The following is a 10940-nucleotide window of genomic DNA, read 5'->3' as shown; positions in this document are numbered from 1 at the left end:
AGGCATGTAAAATTGTACAGACTCTGAAAAATCAATCTATGTAATCAATCATGTTAACAGACTACAGAAGAAAAATCACACAATCAAATTGATGGATGTATAAAAACCATCTAGCAAATTCAACACCCATTCATGACTTAATAAAAAAAAAAAAAACACCACAGAAAACTCTAGGAATACACAAACTTACTCAGCTTGATACAGTACATCTACCAAAAAACAAACAAACAAAATCTCTTAGCTAATACCACATTTAGCAATAAAGACTAAATGTTTTCCAGCTAAGATCAGAAACAAGTCAAGAATGCCCATTCTCACCACTGCTATTCAATATAGGAAGAAGCTTTGCCTAAAGCAAAATGTGGAAATAAAAGGCATTCCGACTGGAAAGGAATAAAGCCATCTCTGTTTGCAGATGGGGTTTTCTGGGTGGCTCAGTGGTAAAGAACCCACCTGCCAATTCAGGAAACATGGGTTCGATCCTTGGGTCGGGAAGATCCCCTGGAGAAGGAAATGGCAATCTGTTCCAGTATTCTTGCCTGGGAAATCCCGTGGAGAGAGGAGCCTGGCGGGCTATAGTCCATGGGGTCGCAAAAGGGTCAAGCATGACTCAGCGACTAAAACAACAGCAACAATTTGCTGATGACACGATGATCGATGTAGACAATCCCAGGATAAGTATAAAAAACTTTTGAAACTAGTAAGTTAATTCAGCATGTTTGCCAAATACATGATCAATTGCATTTCTATGTAGTAACAATGAACATGTGGAAAGCAAAATTTTAAATACAATATTATTTATAATCTTTTTTAAAAAAGAAATATTTAGGTGTAAATCCATCAAAACACATATAGGATATGTATGCTGAAAATTACTAAACATTGAGGAAAGAAATCAAAGATCTGAATAAGTAGACTTACCACATACGTGGATTAGAAGATTCAATATAATAAACATGTCAGTTCTCTTCAAATTGGTATATAGGTTTACTGCAATCCCTATCAAAAATTCTCAGCAAGAATTTTCATAGATTTAAGCAAGATTATTTTAAAATTTGTATGGAAATGTGAGAGTGGCCAAAACAATTTTGAAAAAGAGTAAAATAGGAAATCAGTCTACCTGATTTCAAGACTTTTTTTATAGCTACAATAATCAAGACTGATATTGGAGGATGGATAGATACATAAACCCATGGGCTAGAATAGAGAACACAGAAATAAACTTACAAAAATATACTCAGTTCACTTTCAACAAAGATGGAAAAGCAATTCAATGGAGGATCTTCTCAACAAATGGTGCTGGAACAATTGCATATCCATAGACAAAAAAATATGAACTATAATCTAAACCTCATTCCTGGCACAAAAAATTAACTCAATGTGCATCACAGATTTAAATATAAAATGCACATCTTTAAACTTTTAAAATATGACATAGGAGAAAACTTCAGGACCTAGGCTTCATGAAGAGACATAATACCAAAAACACAAACCATAAAAACCATGAACACATTAAAAAATTTTTTTTAATTTTGCTTAACAGAGAATGAAAAGACAAGCTGACTAAGAGAAAGCATTTGCAAACCCACATATGTGACAAAGGACTCAGATCTAGATTATATAATAAACTCTCAAAACTCAATGTTAAAAAAAGCAAGCAATTCAATTAGAAAATGGGAAAAAGGCACAAAGGGTTATATCACTGAAGAAGCTATACAGTTATAGCAAATGAGCATGTGAAAAGATGTTCAACACCATTATATATTAGGGGAATGCAAATTTAGAACACAATGTGATATCATTACACATCTGTTAGAATAGCTAAAATAAAAATACCAAATGCTGGCGAGACTGCAGAAAAACTGCATCTTATATATTGCTGGTGGGTATATAAAATATTAAACCACTCTGGAAAACAGTCTGGCAATTTCTTAATTGGGCTTCCCTTTTGGCTCAGCTAGTGAAGAATCCGCCTGCAATGTGGGAGACCTGGGTTGGAGACCTGGGTTCAATCCCTTGGTTGGAAAGATGCCCTAGAGAAAGGAAAAGCTACCCACTCCACTATTTAGGCCTGAAGAATTCTATGGATTGTATAGTCCACAGGCTCACTAAGAGTCAGACTTGACTGAGCAACTTTCACACTTTATATTAATAAAATGAAGCATATAATTTTCAAATGACACAACAGTTATACTTCTGGGCATTTAGTTTCCAGATAAATAAAATTATATGGCTGCAAAGAAACCTATGTATCACTGCTTACACTTGGCATTCATTTATTCTATTTCACTGTATGTAGCATTCCATGTATGAATAATCACTAAAAAATTAGTAAGCTGATGATAGGCATCTGGGATGTTTTCACTTTTCAACATTTCAATAATGCTTTTTTGAATATTTTTGTACCTCTGTCCTTGAACACATGTGTGAAAATTTCCCTAGGATGGATATCTAGAAATGGAAACACTGGATTATAGGTTGATACATATTTTCTAACTATACTGCTGCTGCTGCTGCTGCTGCTAAGTCACTTCAGTCGTGTCCGACTCTGTGTGACCCCATAGACAGAAGCCCACCAGGCTCCCCAATCTCTGGGATTCTCCAGGCAAGAACTAGCTACTACCAAAAACGTTTCTCAAAAATTGTACTAATTTGTTTCAGTTCGGTTCAGTTCAGTTCAGTCGCTCAGTCGTGTCCGACTCGTGTCCGACTCTTTGTGACCCCATGAATCACAGCATGCCTGGCCTCCCTGTCCATCACCAACTCCCGGAGTTCACTCAAATTCATGTCCATTGAGTTGGTGATGCCATCCAGCCATCTCATTCTCTGTCGTCCCCTTCTCCTCTCCCCCGCAATCCCTCCCAGCATCAGAGTCTTTTCCAGTGAGTCAACTCTTTGCATGAGGTGGCCAAAGTATTGGAGTTTCAGCTTTAGCATCAGTCCCAGCATAAATGAGGGTTCCAGGTGCTTTTTGTCTTTGCCTATACTTGATTAGTGGCTTCCCTGGTTGCTCAGTCGGAAAAGAGTCCGCCTGCAATGCGGGAGGCCTGGGTTCAATCCCTGGGTTGGGAAGAACCCCTGCAGAAGGAAATGGCAACCCACTCCAGTATTCTTGCCTGGAGAATTCCATGGACAGAGGAGGCTGGTGGGCTACAGTCCATGGGGTCACAAAGAGTCAGACACGACTAAGTGACTGAATTTCACCTTCACTTTTTCACTTTAAAAATTTCCATCAATCTAATGGTTGTAAAAGATGCAATTTCTGTTTTAACTTGGATTTCCCTAGTTATGTGTAAGGCTGAGCATACATTTACCTGTTCATTGGCCATTAGGGTTTCCTGTTTTATGAACGAACTGTGCATATCTTTATTTTTTCTACTGAAGTTTTACCTTTTCTAATTGATATGATATGATATAATAATCAGGACATTAATCCTATGTCAGTTATATAAGATTCAAATATCTTCTTCTCTTCATTGACTATGCCAAAGCCTTTGACTGTGTGGATCACAATAAACTGTGGAAAATTCTGAAAGAGATGGGAATAACAGGACCACCTGACCTGCCTCTTGAGAAACCTGTATGCAGGTCAGGAAGCAACAGTTAGAACTGGACATGGAACAACAGACTGGTTTCAAATAGGAAAAGGAGGACGTCAAGGATGTATGTTGTCACCTACTTATTTAACTTATATGCAGTGTACATCATGAGAAACGCTGGGCTGGAGGAAGCACAAGCTGGAATCAAGACTGCCAGGAGAAATATCAATAACCTCAGATATTCAGATAATACCACCCTTATGGCAGAAAGTGAAGAGGAACTAAAAAAGCCTCTTGATGAAAGTGAAAGAGGAGAGTGAAAAGGTTGGCTTGAAGCTCAACATTCAGAAAACAAAGATCATGGCATCTGGTCCCATCACTTGATGGCAAATAGATGGGGAAAGAGTGGAAACAGTGTCAGACTTTATTTTTGGGGGCTCCAAAATCACTGCAGATGGTGATTACAGCCATGAAATTAAAAGACGCTTACTCCTTGGAAGGAAAGTTATGACCAACCTAGATAGCATATTAAAAAGCAGAGACATTACTTTGCCAACCAAGGTCCGTCTAGTCAAGGCTATGGTTTTTCCAGTGGTCATGTATGGATGTGAGAGTTGGACTGTGAAGAAAGTTGAGTGCCAAAGAATTGATGCTTTTGAACTGTGGTGCTGGAGAAGACTCTTGAGAGTCCCTTGGACTGCAAGGAGATCCAACCAGTCCATCCTAAAGGAGATCAATCCTGGGTGTTCATTGGAAGGACTGATGCTAAAGCTGAAACTGCAATACTTTGGCCACCTCATGCGAAGAGTTGACTCACTGGAAAAGACTCTGATGCTGGGAAAGGTTGGGGACGGGAGGAGAAGGGGACGACAGAGAATGAGATGGCTGGATGGCATCACTGACTCGATGGACGTGAGTTTGAGTGAACTCCGGGAGTTGGTGATGGACAGGGAGGCCTGGCGTGCTGTGATTCATGGGGTGGCAAAGAGTCGAACACGACTGAGACACTGAACTGAACTGATATTTGTGAATTTTACAAAAGTTCCTATTGAAGTTTCTACTGGAGCTTTTCACACACATTTATGTATATATTACTTTGGGGAGTACTGACACCCCTACATCATTGCATCTTGCCATTCATGAGCATGGTCTAGCTCTGTATTTATTCACAGCTTCTGTTATGTTCTTTAATAGTATTATGATTTTCTCAATAAAGATCTTACACATATTTGTTGGATTTATTACTATGTACTTCATAATTTTTGGTCCCTATAAAATGTTTGTATATATTTCCAAGCTCACTTCCTGTTTGCCCATCCCACTCCACCCTAGATGGGTGTTTCTGATAGGTAACTGTGTTTCTGATAGGTAATGTAAACTAATGATTGTGTGTGTGTGTGTGTGTGTGTGTGTGTGTGTGTGTGTGTGTGTGATGGATAATGGTCTTATTTCCTGACCCTGATCCTAAAGCTGAGTTTGATTAACCCAGACCACAGCCCTTCTCCTTCATGATTTTTGCAAAATACATATTCTTGTCCTGTCTTCTCAGTGAATCTTCAAGTTCTTCAGGGGCAGTGGACTGATGTTTTCTTCTCTGCAGCTTTCAGGTGGTACTGGGCAAGCACATTGAACTTACTCAAAAGATCTTACTGGGATATTTCCCACAATGGGGTTGCTGCACTTTTTCTTCATTCTCTTCACTCCAGTGAACCCTCCATCATGACTCTCCCTTGATCTTCAAATTTGTCTTCCATACAGAAAGATGCACTTTCCCCCTGGACTCGCGCCTGAGACATTCTTTTCTGCCAGTGTTCCTTCTCCTCTGAGGAAGTGAGACAAAAAGTTTTGATTTGTAGCTGAGAATTCTTTGAGAAGAATTATGTTGGTGAAATAATCTAGTCCTGTTTTTGTAAAAGGTTTTCCCATAGAACATAAGTCTATTGAAAAAAAAAGAAAAGAAAAGATCCTGAGTTAAAAAAAAAAAAAAAGGCAGGAAGCCCTTAATACTAAACTGCCTTCTTGGAGCCTATGTGTGTGCTAAGTCACTCAGTCATGTCCAACTCTTTGAGACCCTATGGACTGTAGCCCTCTGGGCTCCTCTGTCCATGGGATTCTCCAGGCAAGAATACTGGAGTGGGTTGCCATGCCCTCCTCCAGGGGATCTTCCCAACCCAGGGATCGAACTTGCGTTTCCTTAACTGGCAGGCAGAGTCTTTGCTGCTGAGCCATTGGGGAAGCTCCCTTCTTGGAGACTTGTACCATATTTTAAGTATATTAAAGGCCCTGAGATGTTTATGATTAAGAAAACAAATTTCATTTAGCCCACCACTTTTCAAACATATATGACCAAGGAACCTTTTTTCTGTTCTTGAAGAACACCTATTAACATCCACCTACCTCACACTGGGAAACATGGATCTCATTCACCCTTTGCTCTCTGGTACACATAAAGCAAAGAGTCATCTATTCTAGACTGTCTTCCAAAGACATTTTGCATCCACACTAGTGTTTAAAAGCTTAGACCATGAGGCAATTTTCTCTAAGATTTATTCCAAATCCTTTATGTTTGTTTTAGTGTCCCATCCATTTTTATATCTTCACCAGAAATAAAATGATTTTGAATTCTGATGCAAAATCAATTGTTGTGTATTTACAGAATGCTTACTATGTGAAATAAAACAAATTTTAAGACATTGGCCTTGCTGGACAAGGAAGTTACAGCCATTGGTTAGAATTTTCATATTTTCCAGCTTCTATTCCTTGATATTTTTCTGCCCTTGACCTGAATAACCCTGTGTTCCCAAGAGGTGGCCACAATGTAAGGCACAAACAAATGGAAGAAAACAGGGATGCTGTCCCCTGAGGTACTTATTTAGAAACCAGGAGAGCAGCAGCAAAGTGTTAGGAGGACTTGACTGGGCAGGTGGCACACTTGATGCTGACCACCCAACTAAGATAGATTGCTTAAAATCATATTTTTTTTATCTCACTTTAAGGCAGCTTACAGTAAAACATATGCATGCTGCTGCTGCTGCTGCGTCACTTCAGTCGTGTCCGACTCTGTGTGACCCCATAGACGGCAGCCCACCAGGCTTCCCCGTCCCTGGGATTCTCCAGGCAAGAACACTGGAGTGGGGTGCCATTGCCTTCTCCAAAAACACATGCATAGCAAGAGCTTAATTATAAGTCATCTAACATTATATCTAGAAAGGAGGGTTAATTACATTAAGAATCAGACAGAAGCTCAATCCTGAGCACACGATTATCTCTGAGCCTCCTGGAAGCCTAGCAGAAATGGAACAATGATAATTCAAGGCCGCTGCATATTAATGCATGTAGCCTCAGTTGAAGATGGTAACCCACCCCCACTGTAGTTTCTCACTTTTCTCTTCTTGTCTTATAGTTCAACTTGATTTCTTGAATTCAATATGGATGTTTCCTGGCTTTGTATAACATATTTTATATAAAGAAGCCAATTAGTAACAAATAGGCAGTTTGAAGAGAGAGCTATTAATACTTATCTTGTAGCCATCAGACTGGGCTCACTTCACACAGAAAGGTCTCTGGGTTAGACTGGAACTCGGAAACTCTCTGTAGATCCCATGAACAAAACTATTCCACCAAGCTAAAAGGTCTTTGAGATCCATCTTCAACTTCATCCTCCATGAAATTCTGGAATGATTTTCCCTTGTCTTGTCCCTTTTCTACTGCTTCTTAGTCTACTCCACTAACCTCATTTCAAAACAACTAGCTGTTGGATGCATGAACTAAAATTCCATAAAGAATTCACATATTTGATTGTTTTTCTGTCAAGAAGGTTAAATGAAGAGAGCTACAATTTCTAAGAAGGTTGGTTCGACTGCCTGAGTCTGGCCCCCAGGCAGATTAGGCCAAGGTTTTGGCCAAGTAAAATTGCCAATTGCCTAAAAGAAAAGATTAGCACGTTGCTCATTAGGGCATTCTGAACTTGCCTGTGCAATCTTTTTGCTACCCTGCAATTTCCTGTTGGTTATAAATGAAACCTTTCTAGCTGTTAATGCAGCCTGTGAATTGAAAAAAAAAAAGCATGTAATTAATCAAAGGAGGTTGGGGGGATTCACTAAGCCTGAGTAAAGGGGAGAAGCTGGACAAGGCACTAGGACCTAGAAGGCATCTATCCACCCTGGCAGGAATTTCTTGCTTGGAGCTCAGACAACAAAGGCATAGAGAGATTGGTTTTCTTTCTCTCAGCATCTCCACCCAACCAGCAGAAAACCGGTGAGTGGGGCTTTGGAGTGATTTTCAGGGAGAATATAAGAGATGTCAAACGGAAAAAGCGCAAGGCAAAGAGCGTGCTCTCTGCCTCTCTCTCAGTGTGTCCTCTCTCTCGCTTTCTCTTCCTCCCTCTTTTTTGCCTTATTCTATTGGATTTTCCCCCTAAGCCTCTACCTGGGATCTTCCATTGGAAAAGTGAGTTTGATGCTCTTTTGTCTTCACTGTGATACTGATTTTAGAAGAATGCCACCCCAGATTCTAAGCAAAGCCCGGTGTTGCTGGCATGCCTGGGGAAACGCTTGCTACTTGTTTTGAGGAGGTAGGGTCTCTTACACTGCAGGTTGTCTGACAGAGACAATGCTGAGCTCAGCACAGGTCATGGTGACATTGGAAGAAAAGAGGGGCCGAGCCTGGCAAACCTGCTAGGCACCAGTCCTCCTTTATTGCCTGTCCTCCTGGTCCCCTGCAAATATCTCAATGTGGCAGTGTGCAGCAGCTGAGCCCTGCGTGCTTTGTGAGTCCTTTTATCCCCATCTGTGCAATGCATGTTAATAGTTTGTTTCCTAGGCTGTCACTACCTTTGCTAGCATTTGGGGCTTCTTTTGTATTTGGTTTCATATTGTGATTTCCTTTCTTTCTTTCATTCTTTCAGCAGAAAGGGGGGAAGTAAATCTGACAGATGACCATCTTTTGCCTCAGCTAACACACCTAGGTAATAGACAAATTTGGGGTGTGCTGCCTGCTGTGAGGGTGAAATGCCCCTTCATTCAGTGTAGAAACCCAGAACAATGGAAGGTGTGTTTGCTTCTAAAGGTCCCATATGCCGTTCAGGGACTCATTTGGGAATCTTTACACAATTAAAATATTCCATTAAGAGGTGGGGCTGCATCGTTGATGGGGGATAGGGCACCTAGAGAAAGCAGGGGGCTCGGGGGGTGGGAGGAAGGATTTTGTGGCCAAATGGTGCCAGGGCTAAAGCAGAACAAGTAACTTGTTAAATAACTGATTTTTGTAATCCTTTTTTTTTTCCAGCTTATTTCTTATGAATGTCGGATAGCTGCACCAGCTTGGTGGGGAAGGGGTTTGATGAATAGCACAAAGACTGGCTGTTCCCTAGAGGCTGTGGCTTTAAAGGAGAATCCTACTTTATTCTAGGGGGGAGGGGATGCACACATTCAAGTAGGAAAGGGGGCTTGGAATAAAATTAAAACACTACCCTTGTAATTATTTCACTGAAATGCAAAGATCACTTTCTGAGCTAGAGATGCTAACCTTGGCTAGGTCCTTCTGTTCCCTTCAAGGGGAATTTTGTCAGGCTATGGATTCATTTACAGCCGCTAGTCATGTGGGCATGTGTGAGGAAACAGATGCCAGTTTTAATGTATTTACCCCGAAGTTACAATTTGATAGGAGCCACTGTCAGTAAGTCCCAGGATTTTAAGCGATTTCAAAATCCCTCCCTCTCCTCTCTTGGAACAGTGCCCAAAGTGCCTCCCTCCGCATCTCTCGCCCCCACCCACCCCCACCAGCACCCCTCCAGCCCCTCCCTCTTCTCTATTAAGATCAATATTCCTGCAGGTCAGGGGCAAGCAGCAGATGGGTCACGGACTTTTTTCAACCAGTTCTTTTCACAAGCAGCAGATTGCAGATCTGGATCTGGCTAATATTTGAATTCCTTTCTTTTTTCCCCCTCCTCGCCCCTTTTCTTTGCTTCCTTTCATCCCCCTCCGCCTCCCCGCTCTTCTCCCAACACTCAGGTCTCTGAGGTTCCACCAAAATATGGAACTTGATTTTGGACATTTTGACGAAAGAGATAAGACATCCAGGAACATGAGAGGCTCGCGGATGAACGGGCTACCTAGCCCCACTCACAGCGCCCATTGTAGCTTCTACCGAACCCGAACCTTGCAGGCACTGAGCAACGAGAAGAAAGCCAAGAAGGTACGTTTCTACCGCAATGGGGACCGCTACTTCAAGGGGATTGTGTACGCTGTGTCCTCTGACCGTTTTCGCAGCTTCGACGCCTTGCTGGCTGACCTGACACGATCTCTGTCTGACAACATCAACCTGCCTCAGGGAGTGCGCTACATTTACACCATTGATGGATCCCGGAAAATTGGAAGCATGGATGAACTAGAGGAAGGTAATTCGAGGAGTGGGTGGTGGCCCTTAGTGGGAGGGGTTATTGTTAGTTATGGTTACATTTCTTGGCTTTGATTAAAAGAAATTGGGAACTATGTTTGCTAAAATTGAGAGTGATGCTGAGACTTCTGATTCGGTAGGCATAGTCAGAATCATTAGCCATTACCCTCCGTGGGCTTCAGTCTCGGCTGGGGTTGAAGTGTGGCTGACTATGAGGATGCATTGTGTTGATCTCCCAGGGTATACAAAGAAAAATCTGAATTGTATCATTTACTCTAGAATTTGTTCATCATCAACTCTAAAGAGCACTATTGAGGCAGACCATAAAATTCTTAGGGGTATAAAATGAGGAAGGAGGTTTGGTTGGGTTAAGAGAGAGAAAACATTGTATACTTATATCCTTTGAACTGCTGAGAGATTCTTTGTGAATGGCAACTTATGGAAACGTGCACCCTAAAAGCTGGACTTCCTGAACTTATTCACAAAGGATTATACTTTTAGGTAAGTGGTCACTGCTCAGCTGTTGCTTCTTAAAAGCCCACTTCAGGGTGTGTCCCTCAGGCTGAGGTCATTGAGAGAAATACCAAAGAAAGCTGTAGGTATGTCTGGTATTTTAATAAACACTATTCCTATTAGAATAGGAACTGACTCACTATACCTAAATCTGTATTTAAACAGATTTCTAGATTTTGGTTCTGCAATTGAATTTTATGACAAGATTGCTGAAAATCCTGACAACCTGTGCACCCAACACAAAAATAGGGAAAACTCCAGCTCTTGCCAAAACTTGCTCAGCCATGAAGTCTTTTTCATGATCAAGTAGATAAATAGATATGGGGACATGTTCTTAATATTTCACATTATTAAATCAAGTATATTGAGGATGCCTCCCCACCCCACTTTTTCATGGGTGTAATATGTGTGATTGGTTTAACCTGACAATACTTTAAAGGACAGCTTCAGGAGTCCTTCAAGAGTCCTTGTAATAATGAAAATGTCCCCCCC

At 41.1% G+C, this 10940-nt stretch overlaps 1 protein-coding gene across 1 annotated transcript in view; it reads left to right on the top strand.

Annotated features, from left to right (window-relative positions):
* Positions 1–9550: 9550 nt before the first annotated feature.
* The window catches only part of DCX (doublecortin), a 159483-nt gene continuing 158093 nt past the window's right edge, over positions 9551–10940 (top strand). The window contains exon 1 of the mRNA XM_055393396.2: positions 9551–9936. Within this exon, the coding sequence (XP_055249371.2) occupies positions 9573–9936 (364 nt within the window). The 5' untranslated portion in view covers positions 9551–9572. The remainder of the gene's footprint in view (positions 9937–10940) is intronic.

Source organism: Moschus berezovskii, chromosome X (assembly GCF_049115385.1).
Source record: "Moschus berezovskii isolate FMDL1 chromosome X, NW_MosBer_1.0, whole genome shotgun sequence".
In the NCBI taxonomy this organism is placed as follows: domain Eukaryota; kingdom Metazoa; phylum Chordata; class Mammalia; order Artiodactyla; family Moschidae; genus Moschus; species Moschus berezovskii.
Note: the sequence above shows the minus strand (reverse complement) of the source record. Positions and strands in the feature narration are given on the sequence as shown.